This window comes from Pezoporus flaviventris, unplaced genomic scaffold, assembly GCF_033815535.1.
Source record: "Pezoporus flaviventris isolate CSIRO_AGI_PZ_B2104156 unplaced genomic scaffold, CSIRO_AGI_Pfla_v1 ptg000007l, whole genome shotgun sequence".
NCBI lineage: Eukaryota > Metazoa > Chordata > Aves > Psittaciformes > Psittacidae > Pezoporus > Pezoporus flaviventris.
Window position 1 is genome coordinate 33811126 of NW_026892555.1, and position 23959 is coordinate 33835084.

The window sequence follows — 23959 nt, forward strand, 5'->3', positions numbered from 1 at the left end:
GGGGGAGTGAACCTGGCCTGGGTGTGATGGGACTGGCTGTGCTGTGAGTGAGTGCAGGTCAACAGCTGGGTCAGGGCGGGAGCTGAAATCTAGGCTGTAAGCAAATACAACATGGGCAGGTGACCCATAACTCACAAGATGGACAAAACTAATAGCACTTCCCAAGTTATGAAGTAGAAGGGAAAGAAGAAAACGTGAAATCCTCAAGCTCAGCTATTAAGCGAGCAAAAATTAAGAGCATGTGCAATTGCTGGAAGGAACATCTGGAGGTCATTTAGACCAACTCCTCCTCAAAGTAGGAACAACTTTATTAGGTTTGCAAATATCCCTGGATGGGCATTCCACAGTCTCTTTGGGCTCCAGTGCCTAATCACTCTTCTGGTAACATTTCTTTTTCCACACACCTAGTCAGACTTTCCCTTGCTGCTACTTTGTTGCTGATACCTGTTTTGCTGTGCACTTTCAAGAAGTGCTTGGCTCTGTCTTCCCTCTAATTAGTCATTAGTTGAATGAAGCAATTAGATTCCCCTTTTGCCTTCTGTTCTGCTGGCTAAACAAATCTCTGCCTCTCCTCAGCACTTCCTTACCACCTCTGAGGTCCTCCGCTGGACTTACCAAAGTACCGCTGCTAATGGAGGTCCCAACCTGAATGTAGCACTCCAGCTGCAGCCCACAAGCACCAAGGATAGGCAAGTACTCACTTCCCATGACCTGTTAGCTGTTCACTTGCTAATGCAGCTCAGCAGGCATGGTCCTCACCTCCATGAGGACTCACTGCTGGCCCAAGTTAATGACTGCTTAAACATAACTCAAAAGTGAACATTTCCATGCAGTTGTGCAGTTGTGCATATCTCATTTCTGATATGTTCTCATGGAGGGGAGTGAACATTGGGAAACTGGGGATTATGGAAAAATAGCTAGGGGAGAATGCTCTGCAATGGAAGTGCTGAAATCTGTCAATAATGGAACAATGATAGTAATTATACAGATGTTTAAGATTTCCCCTTTTTTCCCACTTTTTTATGTTTACCTATATTCAGATAGCCATTGAACATAAAAAAAAAAATAAATTTCAAAACCTTTAATTTAAAAAATGTATCTACTATGCCAGCAGGGTTTTCTTCTCTCTCTTTCTTTTTTTTTAATTTATTTAGAAGTTACTTATGAAATAGAAAATAAGTTAAAGCAACTATGAGTACCACATCCTTGGAGGTTTTAAAACTCATAGGTCTCAGGATTACTCTCATTTTAATCAGGAAAACCAAATTTTCTTCCTTTTCAACTTCCATTTGTGTTCTCCATTTCAAATATACTAGACATTGACCAAAGTAAATTAAATTGCAGATCAAGCTCTAAATGTACTAGGCAGTACATTGGTGTATTAATTCCCCAAATGCTTAATCTTAGTTTCATATATTTAGCAGCTGCTTCCCACAGACCAGTAATTCAACTATTTAAAAATCTGTCAGCAATCACTCATTCTGTGAAGGTAGTTTTAATTTAAGTGATGTTAACTGCAACTGGTTAGAGTACATGTAGGAAGTATTATAAACCATCATAATTAAAATGAAGATTTCTTTTCTATATATTCATCTATGTAATTGAAATTAAAGAAACTAATCTCATAAGATAAAACTAAGTTAAGACCCACATAATAGTACTTCCTCTTTCTCTTTTCCAAGAAGTGCGAAATGACTAGGAGAAATGTGCTGGAGGAACATCATAGTAAACTATGATGCCTCATATTACACACTGGAAATTATCTGGGCTAAAGTAAAATTATTTGGATTATTAAATTATACTTTTTTTAAAGAACTTTTTTACATGGAAAAAGTGTTGTGGAGACTTATTTCACACTGCAATGCCTCACTGAAGTTCATGTTATTCCAGTGTTGCTCCTTAAATTCTCACCCTTCCTATTCATAGAATCATAGAATCACAGAATGGTTTGGGTTGGAAAGGACCGTCAAGATCATCTAGTTCCAACCCGCTGCCATGGGCAGTGACACCTTCCACTAGATCAAGTTGCTCAAAGTTCCATTCAACCTGTCCTGTTCTACTTTGACTTCCCTGTGAGTACCTCATGTAGTCCATCCCCGAAAAAGAAACTGCCCTTGCTTCTCAGGGCTGGTGCAGGAGGAAATAGGGCAGGAGAAGTGGCTGCATTAACCATGGGTTAAACAAATCCAGAGGATGCATTTTCGCTCCCCATGATGCTCTGTCTGACAGAAGGTTTCTGTAGACACATTTAATTCCAGTATCCCTGCAGGAATCCTTCAGAATATTAGAAGTATCAGGGGCAACTTTGATCTCTTTGTTTTAAAAAAATAATTTATGAATACCAATGGCTGGGTCTGAAAATTCGTCTGAAAGAGATCAGTTCAGCCCTGTCCTTCATTCAGCTGTGAGAGATGGCTGCTGGCCTCTAAGTGCATCTTCTGCACTTAAAGGACCTCAATGGGAGTTTGTAGATGCATGAGCCAATACCAAATAGCATGGCTCTCATAAGCTCCTTGCTGGCTCAAGGCCTTCTCCTTCCTTTGATCAAACAGGATTCGCCAATATGGGATGGAAAGACACAGTAGGCTGGGAACAGGGCTGTGAGAAGTGTTTCCTGCTGCTTCAGGTGTGATATCTGGTCAGGGCACTTAAACTCTTCTATTCACATGTTGAAAAGTAAAGTTGTCCAAAACCTGGGTTTTGGCATGAGAGGTAATAAATATAAGAAATAACTGCAAAGAAAATATTTTGGTATTTTAAAACTAAACGTTTTAGAGTCTAACAGTCTAAATGACTCCATTGATCTCCTCTAGTTTTTATAAAAATACGCAGTTTTTCAAATTTAATCTCTGTTTACAATGGCAGTGTTTAAACTGCTGAAAACTTTGCCCTTGGGTGAGACTGTGATATTGTGTATATCCCTTCAAAAGTGGCTGCGTTTAAGGAGCATGTGTGAGGTGAGAGCTGTGGCAGAGGACCTGACCGAGGATATGCCAGCCAAAACATATTCCAGTCCAATCTGGGATTAACTGAGATTCACTGTAACACTACACTCGAATGAACGAGAAGGGTAAAGGAAGGGACAGAGCATTTCTCTAAGAAGTGAGCAAGCTCTTCCCAGCACCCTCAGGTTTGCTGTGAAGAGCTCTACCTGCCACGAGCGAAGCACCATGGGTGGCTGCAGATGGAAGCAGAGCACAGTGAATGCTTTATGCCCCCGTTCAAAATAGTTTACCAATATTTCAGTGCCAGGTTTACAGCTGGCTGCAGTGGTCTGAGCAAACATCTGCGGGAAAGGCGCAAGCGCCTGCCTGGGAGAAATCAGCTCACACTCCAGTGGGGAGGTGTGTGGGGATGGGGATGGAGGGGGAGGATGGCAGGGCAGGCACGAGCCGCTGCCTGGGCCCCCTAGCATGTGCCTGGTTGTAGGTGGTGTCAGTGGGAAGGCATACAGCTACATTACACATCTCCCCAGTAAATTCATCTTCATATGTTACCATAGGTATAGCATTAATTCAGAATGGATTGAAAAGAACTGGAGACAGACTCACTTTTTCTTAATTTAGCTCCCTCCCTGTATACACACTGTAGAGCTGCAGGTGTAAGCAGAGCAGTCAGTGGTGCAGTAACTTCAGGTTTTATGAGCAGGCAACCAGACCTTTGTATCAGAGTCAGGAGTTCTACTGAAATCATTAAGTCTACAAGAGGGAAAAGCAAGGCTTCGGCATGGGTATCACTGTCTGAATCCTTAATGTGACCTTAAACGGCAAGTGTATCTGAGCAAGGGGCCCTTCTATTAAAGGTGTTTCAATAAGTAATAAAGTATGATGATTACCAAGTGTGCTGTCCACTTTATCGCAGCAAATGAAATCATGTGTAACCATAGGACTAGCCAGTTTGCTTCAGTAATTTTGAATTATCCCAGTGAGTACAAGCTTTCACTGCTCAAAAAGGTTATCTACCTTATTTATAATTAGCATTGAATTATCTTGCATTTTGAGCTATACACTGAATTAAATTAAAATTAGTTATGTTATATGGGAGTTTTACCATAAGCCCTGTACTGAGACAACAAACTATGGACCAGCCCTCCAACATCTTAAATTGGACCATTTCTTAGAACAACTTGTGTCTGGTTTTCTTTGCTCTGAAGGTATTGAGAAGAATAGCCTTTTAGCTCTCCTCCAAATGCATATTCTTTGAATTCTTTTGACCCATAGACAAAATATGTATTTCTCTGTGGCACCAAGAAGACTGCAGTTGCTTGTGGCTTACCTGCCCTGGTTGTTCACAGGCTGTCTGGTATTTTGCTTGCTGGCATAATTCTTTTACTCTCTCATATTTTGGTAGCTGATTAGACTGTTGAGTGTTTTTGTTGGGTTCCTCCTTCTTGCGTAGAAATTTGCTTTAAAAAAAAATAAAGTTGAATATTTTAGATACATTCTTCTAAACTCTGGAGATAATGAATTTAACTGGAAAAGCAAAGCTACTTGAAGATTTTACATCTTCTCAGGGAAAGAAGGCCAACACATTTCTGTTAGTGACCTTAAAGGTAGGTCATACATTGAAAAAAAAAAGTCTCAGGTGATTTGCTGGGAATTTCCCAAAGAGAAATAAGGGCTGCTGAAATATGTCTAAGTGATACAGGTCAGCACCATACATATATAAATGGATGCTCTTTCACAAAGCAAAACATTGAATCAGCACTTGCCTACCTGAAAAGCCCAGCTGAAGACACTGCAGGGCTCCCATACTCATTCAGCTTTAGCCTGGCTATATCTTATACATTACAATGTGCATTATATGCACTATTTTGTACTACATCACCCCAAATTTCCATAGTCTGTAAAGCCATAAAGTGCCATGAGGAAATTGCTGTAAAATTTTTACCAAGAGAAAGTTTTCACAGCAGTAATTGGCAAGATGAAAGTAAAGAGTGTAAAGAGGTATCAGTGAAATGAGGAGCAGTTACAGATCTCATTTACACATAAACCTTTTCTTAGCTAGAACAAAAACGAAGAATGCTTTGGATATGTGATAGGAAATACAAAACTACTTGATAAAAGGATTCTGCTGGATTTGAAACAGAGATTTTGTAAGAAAATGAGTCAGATACTGAGACATAAACGGGCATAAGTACAATGTTAAAGAAAGAGGAGGTACAAGCTAAGAAAGTCACCAGAAAAGCATGCTTTCAAATTTATTCCGAGACAGGAATTTGGGAGCACAGCAACTTGCAAAGCCAGTGGTGGGAAAATAGGAAACAAGTCAGGCCTGTAAGTTTGCTTGCAAAATTTACTACTTTGCTGACCATAAAAAGGAAGAGGAGGGAGCAGAAAGGAAAACATGCACAGGAGAATGTTCCCAGCAGGCAGGCTGTCCCAAAACTCTCTCACCCCTAATAATTACCCTCTTTCCACCAGAAATGTGTCACGCCAAATTTTGGTCTTCTTTGTTCGAAATCTGAAAGCAAAATAATAATATTTATTGCTGCCACCTATGTATGTTAACAACTTATTTTTGAAAAAAAAACCCACCTCTCTACTTATATATACACCAGCGATCTTATAGATGTGTTATTTAAGAGACTCTTCAAATGCAAAAGCTGTGGTCATTGCCATGACACAGCTCATTTTCACAGAGTCTCTTTTTCCACTCAGTTGATTTACTTAGGTGTTTGCTTCTGAACTGGTTAAAAAGATACAATGCTGGGACCCACCTGTTTCCTGGTCTCTCCAAATCCAGAAGCTTTAGGACAGATTTGCCATCCATATCTGGAGGTGTGTCAAGTCCTGCTATATCCAGAATTGTTGGAGCAAGATCAATATTCAAAACTATATGAGGCACTCTGCAAATCAACAGAAAAGGTCATAGTTGTCATATGTTCAATATGTATGTCTTCACATTCTCTTGGAAACAGAATGGTAATTAATGTTTATCAGGGCTTTGAAGAGGTAAAGCTCTACAGAAGTGCTAAATTTAGAAAATCCGCTTTGAAGTGTGCGACTCAGAACGACGGGCCAGCACTGCAGAGTGTTACCACAAAGGAAAAGTTAAGCCCAATGAAACATGGAGGAGCATTAGCCACACTACTCTTATCTCACTGATAATGACAGCATGATGCCATCCAATTTGATAAACCAGAAGGTGAGCAATAAAGATAAGCACCTACTTTTTAAAAGCAAAATCCAAAGCCTAATCCTACAGGACCACAGATCATACAATTTTCTCTTCTGCATTGTAATTAATAATATGCAAAATGAAAGACATTCCTCTTTATTAGACTCATTGGTCTGCAAAAATATGACATCCTTTATGAAATGAAACTGAGCAAAGCAATAATTACAGGCTCTTAAAAACATCTTACATTAGGCTCAACAGCTGTGCTAGAGACATAAGAGAACGTACACTGATCCTGGCTCTACACTTGGACCACGAATAAAGAAAGGAACTCGAATATCAAAGTCATATGGCATTGACTTCCCCTTGACCAGTCCAAACTGTCCGATATGGTAACCATGATCAGCAGTGTAAATAATGTAGGTATTCTCCAGTTCTCCCATCTCTGCAAGCATTTGGTATAACTGCAACAGAGCACAGGAAAAATTCTCAATTAAATGTAGCAAAACAAGTTTTGTGCACAATCAGGTATAACCACCATTTTAGTCCCTTAAATTTCCTGAACCAAACATTGCCTTGATGAAGTTGTTGAAGTGGTCATCTCAGAATGGACACTTTTACATCTTGTCTTTACTGTGCTGCCAAAAATATCAACTTACAAGTTTAATTTCACATTTGTCAGGTGGGAAAATTAAACAGGTCTGGAAAATTAGGGTAGCAAAATATGGTAATACCGGTGAAGTTGCATTAGTATGTCCAAAAGTCATTGTGTACTCAAGCAGCTCAAACACACTCAAACAGCTTGGGAAAAAAGACTGCTACAGCTTTAGGGCAAATGGTACTTAGATTTGATTTACTGTGTTAGTCTACAACTTTCTCATTCCTTAGTTGTGGGCTTGGGAAAAGGCTGTAAATTTTTATTAAAGTTTCAAAAAGTCTCTCTGGGGAAAGATCTTTGGTCATGGTGCTTGATTTTGGAACAAAAAGTCATGCAAAGTACACCTAACAGTTTGCGTATCAGGTTACCTATAATTAGCTGTATGCTGCATTGCCTAACTTCTGCAAACACTAGCAGACTGACACCTGAGTTGCTGTGATTTGCCAATTCCCAGATTTCAGCTAAAGGACAAACTGTGAAGGGAATGTGTGAAATGAATAGAAGTTGTCATATGCGCACCTGTGTCTATCCACATGTACACGCAGGTAATGCATCTTCTGTTAATACCAGGCTTTATATTAGGCCCAGTGACTCTTCCTTTGAAAAAAAAAATCATCAGTTTATCTACTCAGCAATTAAAAGAAACAGGCAAGGAGCTTGGCACTATGTTGCAGAGAATCAGAATTCATTTCTACTGGGGATACACGGAGTAATTCTTTGTAGCTCATGGTCTTTTCCTAGGCTGTGGTTGGTGAAGGTAAAGAAGGAAATAGTTTAATTTTGTTACCAACTAATAAGTTTGTATTCACAGCAGTTTCTTGAACTCACTCTTTCCATAGAGTCGTCAACAGACATCAAGGTCTGAAGCCTTTTGCGCTGCAAGACATTTGTAAACTCCATGTGGATAGGCAGCATGGGCCCTGTATACTGCATGATCCAGTGCTTATCCATGTTTGGTGCATAGTTATAGCTGGGAGTGCTGGGAAGAAAAGAAAGGATCACAGGCATCAGAGCAAGGTGGCAACTTCCCTAATACAGGAATAGCCAACAAACAGTTAAACCACAGATTCTATGTTGTATCTGGTATTTCCAATGTGAAATAACAGCAAACATCACTTCAGTGGCTTCCAAGCTTCACTGGTTCATACCATAGATCACTTCCTCAAAATTTTTAATCACTTGCTTTCTCAGCTTTCTTTCAGGCTCAAAGACCACTACCAGATCCGTAGTAATATTTAAGATATGCCCAAATGTATTTCTCAAAGGAATGTGTAAACAGTAAAAATGCTTATCTGAATAGTGCATCCCATAACGAGCAGAAAAATGAAGGAAAGTCAGAGATCAAAGATGACTACTTCACCTTAGTACTAAGGTAAACTGCCCTGATCTTCCAGCGGGGAATTACCTTTATATTAGCACAGGTTAGACAAAAGTCTAAGGAAGATAATTTTTTTTTTGACGGATAAAGAAATTCAGGAGTCAGTTCTAAAGAATAGCAACTCTCATGTTATCAGAGATCTGAGAAAGTGCTGCAGCCAGTGACATTGACCCCAGAGTCACGTTCAAGTCTCCAAGACTTTCCCTTGGCCCTCACCTGAGCTATGTCCCAGTGACACCCAAAGATGTGCAAATTCCAGTCATACCAAAATAACATTTATTTATACATTGAATACTGTTGAAGTGTTATTTTTACAACGTGAATGCAAAGCACAGTGCTTTACCAGCATAACACGAACTGTGGTAACAATGTTGAACTAATACCGGTAGTGATACTATAGTACTAAGAAGTATGTCACAGAGTCCTACTGAAGCAAAGAATGATGCTTTAGGAGTTTGCACAAACATCAAAGGAAGATATAAGAGAGGTGTTCTATCCACAGCCAGTGAATTTTTGAAGGACATAATGTAAGAAACAAGAATCCATTCACAGATACATCATCTCTGAAGAAAAGGTACTGCAAAAAATATGCCAAGTAATTTTGCTGTATAGATTTGCGCATTAAAAAAGCTCTCAATTAATCCTGCTTTTATACCTAGCATATGTGATAACTTAAAGATGAAAAGAAACCGAAAAACCCTGTCCTGTAACAGTTTCATCTATGGATGAGCATTGTCTTTCTCTAAAAGTTGCAGAATCTAGGCTTTGCTGTTTTGATTTCCAATACACTGCAGTATATGATAGAGGCATTGCAGCCTTACCTTTGAAAAATAAACATAAACAGAAAATGAAAAAATGCTGTTGTGTGAATTAATTTGATTTCTGCAGTTCTCTTTTCAGTTTATAACACAAATTCAATTCAATATGGATTTACTGTTTAGATACGTGCATTACCCCACGTAAATGTTTATGTGTAGTTGTCTTTTCATAAGAGGTAGCATGGAACACTATCAGAACATTGTATATTGATAACTTAAAGTCACACCTTCATTTAGCTTTCATTTTTCTTGTCATGGTGGTATACGACCACAGTATGGTGGAAGCAATTTATTTTAGTGAAGCAGCTGATTTTACTTTATCAGCTATCATATGCATAACCTATAACTATATATTCTGAGGATAAAAGTCAGCTCAATGGACAACATAATAGACTGATAGTCAACTGCAATAATTTAGTGGAGTCCATACTTTAATTGGAGACCAGTTTTGAGAATCTAGGTCGAATGTGAGAAATATATGTCTAGTACATACAGCTAGTTTTGACTAACCTATTTAACCGTTAGCCCAGGGCAAAACAGAAGTGAGACAGTGGTATCACAGGATATGTGAACTTTTGCTTCATATTAAGAAACATGGAAAGGTTAGATTCCTACTTAGCGAAGACAAAACATAAACTACATCTACTCTTCTGCTGGAAAGTCTTTTATTTCAGGTTGAAAAATCAAAATTTTTTACATTTCCCATGGTTGAAATATGATTTTTAAAAGGGGTGTTTCTACTACCACAAAATTAATGAAATTGAGCCCAGGAGCACAGCCCTCTAGGTTGCTGGCTAGCCAGCAGCCCTAGCAGATGGACTTATGGAGCCCTAGACCTTGAAGAAGAAGCAAGTCTTCCGGGTTTTGAGGTATTAGGCGCATGGACAGTGCAAACTTTCCTGTGTTTCTGTGTAATTTTGTCAAAGAAGATACTTTCTTATGAAAGAGCTCAGTTTTGATTAACCACCATTTTCCAGCAAAAGCCTGGGGTTTTTTAGTGGACTCCTGAGTGCGCCTGCCACAGAGAGATGAGGTGGCTGTGAGCTGCACTCAGCCAGCAGCACTGTGACAGCCTGCCGCTGTGCCAGGAAGGAGAGCCAGCTGCTGAAGCAAGCTCAGGTCTCATGTTCCCAGGCCATTGTGAGAAGCCTCCTCCACATAATGGACAGTCTCTAAAAACAGCACTCAAGGGTTTAGCAGGGCAGTTAAAACCTTTCACAGACACTTTCCAAATGCATTGTGAATTTTCTGGGTGAGAAATGCAGTAGGCAAAGAGTGAGCAGAATTTTCCTCCCAGACACTTCAAGGAACATGACCTTCTGAGAAATAGCCAGTGCCAATGGCTGATGGAGAAATGTGACAAAGGGGTCCAAAGTAGAGGAGAAAGAGTACTAAAGAAGAGACAGAAAGGAATCCAGATCATCTATATTCCCTGCACACCCCTTTTGTTGTGCCTTGCAGAAATCCACCAGAACAGCACTACTGGCCAGGCACAAGATCTGACATTGCCTTCAGATTTGTCTACCCTTTTGTGTGTAAAACAAACAAACAAACCCAACAGAGGTGAATTCTGGGGAGAATATTGCTGATTTTTGAAAACCTTTCCAAGCAGACAAACATCTTCCCTGTCAGTGATCCTGTTTATCACAACATTTTTTCTTCCCTGTTTATCACAACATTTTGTCTTGAAGCAGTAGGAGATATCAACTAAATATTCAACTGTTATAAGCCCTTGAAAGACATCATGGCACAGTCTGTCACTGTTTCTATTCTTCCATTTTTGGGAACAACTTTACTGTGTATTGACAAGTACTGCTGTAAAGTAGCATCGACATCTACATTTCCTTGATTCCTATTTGCACTGGGAATATGAGATTGCAGATATGTCTTGTGTCTTCTATTGCCTCTTCTCACTGTTGCCTCTTCTCCGTAATGGAGCCTATCTTGTCTTGAGCGCATTTTTTTGATCCATGATCAGCAGACAACGCCAGATACCCCATTGTCTTCAGGTTATCCATGGCTTGTAAGTCTGGCAAGAAGCTACTGCTCACCTGCCTTTTGATCTTTGCTGGCTGCTCTGAATAGCTCTCAGATGCTGCCCCAGAGTGCAGTTTCTGATTTCAAGGTCATTCTTGCTAGTTGATCAGCAAATAGTAAAGCACTTAAAATTCTGAATGTGTGCCCGGAGACTGTCTAAGAGTTCATTTTACATGTTACAAAAATAGATACACGAAGAAGTGCTCCACCTTATGTCACTCTGTTCTAAAAGCATACTACACAAATATTAAATTTGTAGAGAGGGTAAGGACTGAGAGAGCAAATGATTAGTTTACTAAAAAGGTACAGTATTTAGCATTCATACAGGCTATACCAGCTTGGACAAATCTAGATCGCTCAGTTGCTCGCTTACATTTGTCCAACACATGCTGTGCGGAACGTACTATACAGAGACTTCTTGAAACTCCATGACTGGGCAGGACACTAGAACATCCAGGCTCATAAAATTTAAAATTGCTGCCCTTAGTTCAACTAACAAAAAAAATTCCAGATGCTTAACAATAACAACTGCTGAACCCAGTCAGGCACTTTCCCATAAACACATGCTCAGTATGATAACAAATAAATCCCGAGATTTCATAACCATTCACCTATGTGAATAAATTTACAGAGAAATCATCCCATTTCATGTGTACATTTGCAAAAAAAACAAAAAAGCAAATTAGTATTAGCCTTCTCTAGGCCTTAGATTACAGTCTCCTCAGGAAAGTAATAACTTGTGGTTTGGGTTCTGTTAGCACTTAATGTCCCTGTATCAACATGTATTATTTTTGTTCATGCTACACTGTGGAAATTGCACTTCCTGTCTATTTACCACCTGTTAAACTGCAACAGGAAAGCCCCCAGTGGTGAAATTAGGTGTTCTGTAGGTTATAGAAATAGTAAATACCTGTAAGTACTAGTGCACTTTTCTCTTTAAAGAAAGATTCACCATAAGATCTATCATTTGTTTATCTGTGAGCATCGGTTCAAACAGATAATTAAAGTTATAACAAGAAGAAAGTAATTATATTAGCACTCAGCTTTGTGGTCTGAATCCAAACGGCCTTAATGCCCGTTAGATACACGAACAGTCAGCATTTCATATCACACATTTTAATTACTCTGACAGCATATTTGTATTTAAATTTTAACTTCAAATAGAGAAGGCATCTTATTTGGCTTCTAAGGTATCACAATAACTTCAAGTTTGAAAAGACACAAAAAATCCTCAACAACACAAAAGAACGGATGTTTGTACTTGAGGACCTATTGAAATGGGGTCCTCAAATAGCAAATCAGTCAGAAATGATTTACACTATCTTCTACTAGAACTGAACTGCTTTTTGTGTGATATTGAATGAATCAAATGGAATACAATCCTTCTGCAAATCATTATTACGAAAAAGGTATTTTACAAGCTAAGCAAAGAATGGGAGATTCGGCTTGGCTAATTCTGTTTACACAGTTGTGGTATCTGTGTGGAAAAGAAATAAAGAGTACAGCATGTTTCAAAAGCTCTCAGAATTCAGTGCAACTTTAAATTAACATTTGTTTTCTGAAAATTTGATCTAAATATATACGTCTCTTATAGATGAGTTAATGTGGAAAGAAACAAGGATGTTTACAAACATTTGATCAATTGCTCACACTAGAAATCTGTATTTGACTCTATTTGCAATCTCCTAATTCCCTCCTGCTCCTATTCAACAAAAGAAAATTCTACTCACAAAAATACTGCCTAAAAATGTTGGTTTTGATTAATTCCATAGAGCTCTCAGGGGGTTTTATCCCAAAAGTGTTTGGCTAATCTTCTGTATGGATTGGGAGTCCTCCAGTTAGTGAAAATAACACAGTACTTGTACACCCCAGGAAAATTTTCATTTCATGAAAATAGAAGTCAACAAATCTTTAAAATAATACCCATGCTAAAACTCATTGTTTAAATTAATCAGCTCTGTTCAAAATTAACACCTATATTATTCCTTGAGATATGATTAACAAACACTGCATCAGTGATCATGTTTCTCTGGAAAAAGTGTAAATAAACAAAGGAAGCAAGTCCTTTGTTTCCAGGGAAAGCAGACTTCCAGGCTTAGGCAATGTTCTTGGAAAGCAGGAAGCCTTGGTTCTGGGCAGAATTAAAAGTCAAAAAAACATGATCAGTGGCATGGTCAGTATTAATGTGAAGTTGAATTTCATCTTTCTTGGTCTATTTTTTCTGCCTTTTAAATGGAGAATCTTTGAAACCCAGGGATATTTATATATTTGGGGATGTGAGGTATGAAAGTTTCACTCCTGAAGTGTAAACAACTGCTATATTTCACAATAAAGAACAAAAAAAAAGTTGCTACCCGTTAAATATGACACCTTTTTATTTTAGGAAAAAGTATTTGTTGCTGATACAGAAGTTAATTGTGTAACTAGAATCTTACTGCACTTCTGTATCACACTATTTCTTCTAGTCCTGTACACTGGCAATGATGTGAGCAATGATTTTGATCATTAATCTCTAAGTTGGGACTCCAAGTAGACCTCAGGCCAGCAGTGACAACACAGACTAATATGTGAAGATTTATTATTGATTCAAATGTACAATCCCACTCTAATGGGTAAGTACCCACATTACAAGAAGTACCATCATAACTGGTGACTCAGACTCAGCAATTAGAAGGCACCCTGAATACAGCCGTCTCACACCCCAGATTCACAGTTAAGACTGAATGGGGATGCAGAAGTGCAACAGAACTGTTCTGCATGCTTCACTACTGCAAACACACGGCTACAGCCAGACATGGTCAATCAGCACCCTTCACAGTATCTTTAAACATAAAGCTTTGCCTCCTGAATTACCTACATTTTCTCACATTATCTTGGGAAACTTTCCAGTCTCTTCCAAGATACCACCTGTAGCTGCTCCCCCTTAGATTTTCAGCTTGGCAACAGTATAGCTTCCAGTCTATCTAATCTGGCTGTCAGTCTCCCTGCCAGCCCAAGGATCTTTAACTCAGCACAGGCATCAATGTTTCAGATTTCCATTTTTTACATTCTTCAGTAAACCTGCCTCCCGCAGATTTTTGCTTCTAATGTTTGTTTACTTCACAGCTTATAAACAGCTTAGGTATGATTCACAGTTCCCCCAAGACTGGTTCACACTGGAAGGTAAAGGGAAGTAAAGTGCCAGAGACCCTGAACATAACTGGGAATTCAGGTTTTCATTAGACCATCTTTTTGGGTCAGTGCTTTTCCGCTCAGCTGTCTGATGGAACAAGATTGCCCTGTAACAGCTGCCAGGGACACCTAGAGAGCCATCTCTTGTGTCATAACTTCATATTTAGCAATATTTCTAAAGGTCTACCAACCCTATTCCCCCACAGATGATGTTCTTTACCACAGCAAAAATCTAAGTATTGCTTTCATCTAGTACATCTTCTCAAATCCTATTTTCTTCCACAGAAATGACTTCTAGAGCCATAGCTAGAGTAGACGCATTAGTATGATTTCTTTTCAGAAAATATATCACTCATTATGGTGATAGTAGCCAGGATAAATTTTCAGAAATATTTTTAGGTGTCAAAATAGGACATATTTAAGGTGGGAGAGTGAGAGAGAGAACGGATGCTTAAAAACAGTAGAGTGTCTGCTGCTTCCAGGATGATATAGCCTGCGTTTCATGTTAAACTGCAGCTAATGAGAATTAGCAGGAACCACTTAAAATTAATGATTAAGCAGTGTATACATCATTAGCTTTCTTGTCCTTGCAAGACTCTTCATGCCGCTCAAGAAGGCTGGTTTTGCTGAGGAGGACAGGACTGCAGGACTGTAAGGTTAACACTGGTTTGTAATTCTTCCTTTTCTTTTCATTTTTGATGATTTTTCATAAATCTTACAGACTTTGCTCCTGCTTTCATTTGATTTTCTTCTTTCCACATTGTTAAGTGCGGAAATGAGACCAACAGACGCCCACTTTTGTGGGCAGAAATACTCTCCCTGAACTGGAGCATTTCCTGCTGCGGCCGCTCCCTTCTTCATATGTGCAAGTGGAAAACTTCTTCTAAACAAATATTTTATTTGTGCTTGGGTTTGTTTTTGTTTTTTTTTTTTATTTATAAAGGTAATATTTCAATCACATGACAGGTACTTTACTAGAAAAGAAACATCACGTAATTTAAGGGTCTGCTTCAGCTACTGTCCTTTTAAGCAAAACTTCCCCTCACAAGTGGTTGACAGGCTATCTTAATCCTTGGTTTGTAGGCATAACCTTCCATCCCAGTTTGTAAAGCCAGCAAGCAGCTTTTGACCTGGTTTCCCTTCTTTGTTGGAGGTAGGCGTTACAGTAACACGATATAGCAACTACATTTTTAAAAACAAAATCCAAGGTCAGATGGCTGCCACCCGAGGTCAGAAAGAAAGGGATACAAATGTTGCTTGACCACCAAGGAAGAGAACCTAAGGGTTAAACGTTCAAATTACACAAACCTTGGCAGGAGCGATTTTATTGTTCTTGTGCTGTTTTCACAGGGAACACGGAATATTTCCGTGAGAATTAAACTCCCTATATCTTTTAGAGTATGTCGCTAATATTTTTTTTTGCTAGGAAATCAGTTATTTGGAGGCCTCAGCCACCCAGATTGGCAGTTTATCCTCAATTTGTCTCATTTCTTAGTCTGCAGACACATGCAGTCAGTCAATGAAATAAGAAACACAAAACAACCCAACAAGGATCTCGTAAGGTCATGATAGAAAAAAAAACCTCTTTGCAAGAAGGTTGCCAAAAAATCAACACCACCAGAAGACAAGAAGCAGCACAGCTGAGTCTCGTATTCTGGGCTATCTCACAAGCAGCCTAGCAGAGCAAGGTATTCAGACCCCAGTAGTCCATGCAAATAAAAATTAGATTAAGTACTGAAACGAAACTGAGCCTGCAAACAGATAACCAGGATCTTTACTTGATATTTGCAGGTAGCATCCAACCTGTAAGGTGGAGAGGGCATTATAATTTTGGACATTAGCTAAACCCTTGGTTCTAGCAGCACAAGCTAGAAAACAAGTAGGCTGAAAACACAAAGCAGTAGAAAGTGCCAGGAGCATGATAAACCAATGCAAGCTCCTACAAGCACTCTTTTATGAGAAGACACTGAGCATGGAGCCTAAAATGAGTTGCTTTGGCCTGAGGTAGGGTGAGATACAAAGATTCAGCGCTTTTCTTCCAGACACAGTCCCCACAGCTAAGCGGAAACAGTTTCAATTCTACTCTCTTGAATGATGGATAGTCCCCCAGCAGACAGGATGGCTTGCCTGAGGCCAGGCAATCTGTGCCACTAAATGGGAAGCAATCTGTTGAACAGAGCGACAACAAATAGATATAACTGTCTTCCTATGAAAAGGGGTGACTGAAAGAAGACATGGGAGAGGTCCATTAAATTTGATGTAGTGACTTTCATTATTCTTCACAAGATGGGAAGCAGGGGACACCCTGCATGGGCAAGCTCCAGGTTAGAAGGAAAGAAAAGGCAGTCCTTTGTCCCCAGTGCATGGGCTGACACTGTGGAACTTGTTGCCACAAGATGTGGGGCTGACACAGCAGTTCAAATAGTGATCAGACTGATACAGAGGGAACGGGGCACAGTAGCCTGATGCTTTGCCTGAACTGGTAATTTTCAGAAGCTGGAAAAACAGGGAAAATGAACCTCTCCCAGTTTGTTGGTGAGGTTTTCTCTATCTGAGTGTTGTCCCTCCCCCCCCTCAAACAATCCCTGCTGCTTTCTGCTGAATCACATAAGTCAGGATACTGAGTTAGAAAGTTCTTTCATACAACCCAATATGGCTGGTTTTATGCGTTCATGTCTATCTTATTTTACTTTTTGGATATAAAAAGGTGATAATAATTCTTCAGCATGATTACCTGAGAACCAGTTTAAAGTGAATATATACAAACTTGAATCTCATCACTTCTGTACACAGGTAGAAATTATCCTGAACATCTAAATAGCTACGAATCACTGCTGGCTGGTTTGCTTTACTTGCAAAGTCTAGACTCAGGAATGTGGGATCATTGAGAATATAGGATAAGAAAAATACAGTTAAGTGTGTAAGGTCAGGGAAAGTGGCATATCTAGAAAGTAGCAGCCAATAAGAGGACAAAAAAGTACAAACTAACAAATATTCAACCATGTGCCATGAACAGTGTCTTTCTTGCCATAACTAGTGATGAGTTTATGCATGCAGTTTATGCAGCGATTACTACTCTTTGCAATTTTAAAGTAGTTAATATAACTATGAAAAACATCTCCTAGTGTGAGCTAGAACGTCCAAAATGCAATTTGTAGATCAAAGAGGTTTTTCACTGTGTGATGAAGGTGATTCCTCCTCATCCTCAGAGGTCAAATCAATATACAGTCCAGGTAAAGTATTTTATTAGACTTTTTTCCTGTGTGGAAACAGGTGCAAAGACATCGTTTAAGCACAAATGGAAAAAGTGGTCTACATGCCCATGGTACACAGAAAGGCAGTGGAAAGCTTCCATGACAGAAAGGCAGTGGAAAGCTTCCATAACACCTCACTATGAGGAAAAGGACCCAGAATATGCTTAAGAAGGTATTAAGCAAGATGTGGAATCCAGGACTATCCACAGATTTTTACCTGGAGTTGGTTCCAGTTCTAGAAACAAACTGAAGAATTCTTAAAAAAATTATTATTGTAGTGACCAGAAAAGATTAAGCATATTTAATTTAAAAATGCAGTCTTTAAAAGGCTATTTTGGGAATCTGCTGGCATCTAGTCTATAAGCAAATCTGCTGCACTCGAAAGCTACAAAAGGGTGTTTTTACTCTCAGTGTATTCACTTAGTTATTGCCCAGGAAGCACATATCCTAGAGGAAGACTAAGGAAGTAATATCTTTCCAACAGATCCTGACCTGTGTCTACATATTTTCAGGGTATTGTAAGAAGCTGCCCTTACAAAGCCAAATACTGACCTTTTAATCTCCCACAACTTCCCAGGAGGAAAAGAGCTTCTCTCTGCTTTAATAATGGCTAGAGCTGTCACTCTTCTCCCCGAGAGGAGCAAGCACGGCAAAAGAAACAAGCAAACATTCGCTGCTTACTATGAGTTTCCTACATTTGAATTTTCTGTTCCTGCAACGTCTCCATAAACAAGTATCTCAAAAGAAGCAGCTACAAGGAGTGGGTCTGGCAGCATGTGAATTTGACTTACATATGCTGTGAAGCATTGGGGTAGAGCTCTGAGAACTGTGGTGCCGAATCCTCGGGGCCATGGGGCGCAGCGTGGCTGATGACCATCATTATGGGTCTATGGGGATATATCCTCTTAGACATTCTGAAGTAATTAATGCTCTCATTAGTGATTAGGTCTGTGAAGTAGTCCTGGAACATATGATTAACACAAAGCAAAAGTTACAAAGTGCAAGATTAATTAGATCACATACTATCATGTTATTACGCTATTTTCAAGCCCTCATTAAAGCTCGGATCAGGAAGTAAAAACATGCCATCAAAGAGATGTATGATTCAAGGGAGCATAGGGGAGACTGAGCAGGAATTACTTTCTTAAGCAGGAGATGCCACACAAAATGAGACAGTATTTTGCAAATCAGGTACAACAGAAGGCATTAAGTAAATATGATTACCAGATTTTGTAATATAATGCTAGGTAACATTTAAAAATAACAGACTATACTGACAAAGATATGCTTCTTGAATTTCACTGAGAAAACACTTTCACAAGGTAATGGCTCCTAACTGCAAGAAAGCATTGACACTTGCATTAGTTTTCTGTTTACATAAACAATTTCTGCCTACATTTTGTTCAGAGTGTACTTTTACATATGTACAAAGTGGAAGAAAGCTACAACAGGTAGCAGACTGCAAAAATCTTTACCGAAGAAACTGCAAAAGCCAATGCAGGGAGCAGCTGAATTCCTGCAGGCTCTGTTAATTTGATTGTGCAACTTTAAGAACTGCAGCTGCTGAGATTAAGGTTGTGACTTGCTAATAAACTGGCTTAACCCACAGCCAAGGTGGCAAATGGAAGCCTACAAGGGGAAGGGAGGAAATGGAACTAAGAAAAAAAAGATGAAAACTTAAATTAAACCACCTGTCACCTTGGAGTATTCACTGTTGGCCTGGAGGTCTAGCGCGAGCTTCATTGAGAAAGTGCTGAGACAATGTTTGTAATTTCAAGCACTTCCAGGCATGACTAATCTTATGTTGTGGATTCGAGGCCCCGAACAGCTGCAAAAGCAGAGCCTGAGGGACAAGATCTGTGTCTCATGTCAGTACTAGGACAAGCCAACCAGCTGTGACCTCCATGCTCACCCGTTCCCTGTCCCCCCTGCCCCTTCCCCTCTCCTGTAGCATGCTCAGAGTGCTCAGAGCACACCCGGTAAACCTGGCTGCTACAATCTCTGCAAGGATATGGAAGAGACAGTGAGTCACCTTTTGGTTTCCACTTTGGTTTTCAATGAATGTGAGGCAGCAGGGTTGTGATAATTTCTGGGTTTGTGGCCTGTTCAAGTGAAATGCCTGTATGACCGTTCTCCAAAAGCATTTACTCCCCTCCTATTTCCCTATTTATTCTAGCTACATACTCAGGGTGTGTAAGGAATGTATAACTAACCAATATTCTTTATTTCTTTTTTTTTATATATATATAAATATATAATCATGTAATTTCTACATGTGGGGAAATCAGAAACAGGCATTGCAAGCTTCCAATAAAATCTCATTACATGGGTCAGAAACCACAGCTGCAACATCTGTATCATCTTCCGTAAGCTACAGTCTGAGGAAATTCCAGATTGCTTTCTCCAGGCTGGAAAGTCTGCGATCTGCACTCCTAAGCCTTTCTGAGAAACTTCACAGCAGTGGGCAGGTTACCTTGGCATACTTTCCAAACTTTGTCAAAAGCATAAACAAGCTCTGAAGTTTTCCAATGGCTGTATTCTCCTGCTTATCTTTTCTCATAGTCACACCCAGAGTCTGACACCAAAGGCTCACAGCCTTTTTTTGGTGTCCACTGTATAATGCAAAACAACATTAACCAAGGTCTCTTATGTGGGTAGTAACTGACAGCACTCAGCTCCATTCAGATTTCAGTAGCACAAGGGACACAATTATTTTGGGGAAAGGTCTTTATTTACTATTTGCTTCTGCCACCAATCCATCACTTTCTAGCAGAGGGAGGAGGAAGGGAGAAAGGAAGGGATGAATCACCAGGCTCTATTGAAGAGCCCTTGTGATTAATCCACTGTGTGATTAATATTCTTACGTGGAAATCAATCTGCGGTGACATGGAGAGAAAATGACATCTCAATTTTGTGGTTGTAATTGGTTAATTAATTAATTATCTGGTTAATAAATTATCTGAAAGTTATCTTAATATGGATTAATGATGTGGCATTTATGTGTCTGGAAAGTACCTTTGCATAATCAAATCCATGCTTCTCTTTGTTACCATTGCGAGAAATGGTGTAATTATAGAAGCGAGAATTCTTCACTAATCCAACCCACTCTCTCCACCCAGGAGGGATGTAGCTGCCATTGTATTCATTGAGGTATTTTCCAAAAAAAGCTGTGAAGGTAAAAGAAACAAAACACACACACACATGAGGCTTTGCAATCCAAGACACAGTCTGCATCAAAAGCATGCATGAATGAAGATAAAATGTATTAGAATGAGTCAGAATTGCTTTATCAAAAATGTTCCTTTTATACCTCAGAGGGTTTTGAAATTAAAATTAAGTTATTTCCAGAGTTTTTATGAGAGTTGAAAGCCTTCGTGACTCTTAATCTTTTGGAATCTAGTGCTCACACGAAATATTTTCAGGGTTTCTTTTTTTTTAGAATAAGTATGTTTCTCTTGGTTTGCACTTGAAAATGGAATAAAAACGCAGTGCCCAGAGGAAACATCTGAGAAACACCTTGTGGTTTTAAACAACTTCTGTGATGGTTTGGAGCTGTTTCTGACTTTTGAAAGTTTGGGCTTGGCAGCCTGGCTGCATTTGCTGGTTTGATAAAAGGCCTGGGAAGTCCAGATCTGCATCGCACTGGGCCACGTTTGGGTAGAGCAAGAGGGAATGCCCACCCTGCTTTGCTGCTGCAGCTTCTGTAAAGCAAAACTAATGAAGAGGCAAAGACTTGGAGGTCAAGCACCTCTACCTGGCCTGCCAAATTAAGTGTATTTTTTTCCATTAGCTCCAGGTGACAAATCAGAACCCACTCAGACCAAACCTTTCAGCTTTTGCTGTTGGGCCCAGGAGGGTTTGCAGGTGATCCTGCCAATTCCTCCAGAAGGAAGTAAAAAGAAAAACAATATCATGGTGCAGTGGGCTCCCAGCTATCTGGGAGTTGTGAATTGCTTATGCCAAAGATACACAGACACCAAAAGCCAGCCAACTGGCTTTGGGAGGGAAGATTAATGTTGGCATGGCACCCTGGCAACTACAGCTGCATTGCTTCTAGGGACAGATGGGTATGAAAGCTCTTTAGCTGCTTGTGTATAGTCTTTGGCCTGGATAAAAAGTCAGTTTGGATGGCTCTGCCCTGGTTTTCCAGTGCCTGGGAAGTGTGGTGACAAAACACCTGACAGGGCCTTCAACTTGTGTTTTTAGGGATTTATTAGCCCCATCTCTGTCCCAGCAAGTTAATGGGGTGTCTGAGTAACTCCACTGTTTGCGTTCTTTATTTTCTTGTGGTTTACAAGAACCTGGAAGGTCACCTGTGACAGCAGTTCTGCTGTGCATGCCCCAGCAGTCAGCACAAAGGTACGCACAAAATGAGACACCCCTGGATAGGAGGGAATGACAGAGACCTCTCCCTTTCCAGGGACAGAGATCCTCTGGGTGATAGCTGCCCACCTCTCTGCACCTCTCATGGTGGACAGCCCCAGTCCTCACTGCCAGCCCCGGCTCAGCCAGCCAGGCCTGACTGGGCACTGGGACACACATCAAGCCCCTCCACTTCTTTCGTACTAGGAAATGAAGTCACTTTGGAAAACCTCGCATTCAACCTAGACACATTCAATCTAACCAAAAAAGCACATCTTTGGAAGGGCTTAAATAAAACAGATCTGATTGATGTGGGCATGGTGAACTTCCTGGGAAGACTGGTGGAAAAATCAGAATGTTCATAATTAAGACTTGCCTGAGGCAAGATAAATATGGTGCAATCAAACCATATAACTGCCAAATGTCACTAACCAGAGGTTACGGTCATATATAATGTTACTTTCCTATACCACGTGGAATGTGACATATAAACAAGTCCTAAAGATACTAGACCAGGCTTCCAGCTCTTCCTCCCACAGCTACCAAGAAAGCAAGCCAGCCCATCTCCTTTTTTCTCTGGAGGCCGAACAGAAGTCAAGAAGCTTGAGGTGAAGAGGGTGAATGTGGGGAGAGAATATGTACCCAGCTCTGTTGCCTGCCAGAATGGAAACCATAACTCTCCTTGAAGGCAGCCAAACTGGGTTAAACTCTCAGGGAGTCAGATGTCCAGGGAAAGTGTAAGGGTAAATGCTGAAACACTGTGAGATGGGAAGCCAAGGAAATTGTAGAAAAAGAAGACAGAGACAGCAGTGAAGAAAAGTATGGGAAAGTGATGTGACCAAGACAGAGGAAGCATTACCAAGCCAAACAAGATCAAGGACAGTCTGTGGTTATAGAAGAGATCTGAGGTCAGCCCTCCTGAATGCCATCCCAGATCCACCAGCAGCTACTACGTGACCTTGGGGAACCTCCGCATGCTGTACTCCTCTCTAAGGGACTGTACTGCCAACCAACCTCCCACAAAGATCAGAGGTTTTCAGGCTGTGAAATGGAAGTTACGGCAATTTATCATGTAGAATGGTTTGATAGCCCCACCTATAATTAATATTGACTAATCCAGAGACCTGAACTCTCCTATTTACAGTCTTGCCAAACTTCAATCGTTAGTGATGATAGTTTCCATGCTATCTGACTCAGGCTATATTTTGCTCTGTGGAACGTTTTAGCTGAACAGTTCAGCAACTTCCAAGAAAAAGGCTAGGGAAAAATAAATGGATTTGCCCATTTAAAAATCATTGGCAAGCTTTTCTTTAAGCAATGTTAGTATCTGCAGGTTTTGATGTAGTGCCTTTGTAAATAACAGGGCTGGCTATGAACATCTGTCTCAAAATACACTGGAGGGAAGGAATGCCATCCAGAGGGACCTTGACACGCTTGTGAGGTGGGCTGATGCCAACCTCATGAAGTTTAACCATGACAAGTGCAAGGTCCTACACCTGGGTCAGAGCAATCCCAGGCACAGCTACAGGTTGGGCAGAGAAGAGATTCAGAGCAGCCCTGCAGAGAAGGACTTGGGGGTGTTGGTTGATGAGAAAATGAACATGAGCCGGCAGTGTGTGCTTGCAGCCCAGAAAGGCAACCGTATCCTGGGCTGCATCAAAAGGAGCGAGACCAGCAGGTCGAAGGAGGTGATCCTGCCCCTCTACTCTGCTCTCGTGAGACCTCACCTGGAGTATTGTGTGCAGTTCTGGTGTCCTCAGCATAAAAAGGACATGGAACTGTTGGAGCAAGTCCAGAGAAGGGCCACGAGGATGATCAGTGGGCTGGAGCACCTCCCGTATGAAGACAGGCTGAGAAAGTTGGGGCTGTTCAGCCTGGAGAAGAGAAGGCTGCATGGAGACCTCATAGAAACCTTCCAGTATCTGAAGGGGGCCTGTAGGGATGCTGGGGAGGGACTCTTCATTCGGGACTGTAGTGATAGGACAAGGGGTAACGGGTTAAAACTTAAACAGGGGAAGTTTAGATTGGCTATGAGGAGGAAATTCTTTCCTGTTAGGGTGGTGAGGCACTGGAATGGGTTGCCCAGGGAAGCTGTGAATGCTCCATCCCTGGCAGTGTTCAAGGGCAGGTTGGACAGAGCCTTGGGTGATATGGTTTAGTG

General features: G+C 40.4%; 1 protein-coding gene across 5 annotated transcripts in view; it reads right to left on the reverse strand.

The window, feature by feature from the left end:
• Positions 1-23959, reverse strand: part of SULF1 (sulfatase 1) — a 122851-nt gene that overhangs the window by 24004 nt on the left and 74888 nt on the right. For all 5 annotated transcript variants that reach the window (XM_061448331.1, XM_061448328.1, XM_061448330.1 and 2 more), the window contains 7 exons: positions 20452-20603; positions 18228-18397; positions 7607-7757; positions 6409-6584; positions 5720-5848; positions 5410-5463; positions 4276-4405 (listed from right to left, as the gene is read on the reverse strand). In XM_061448331.1, the coding sequence (XP_061304315.1) occupies positions 4276-4405; positions 5410-5463; positions 5720-5848; positions 6409-6584; positions 7607-7757; positions 18228-18397; positions 20452-20603 (962 nt within the window). The remainder of the gene's footprint in view (positions 1-4275; positions 4406-5409; positions 5464-5719; positions 5849-6408; positions 6585-7606; positions 7758-18227; positions 18398-20451; positions 20604-23959) is intronic.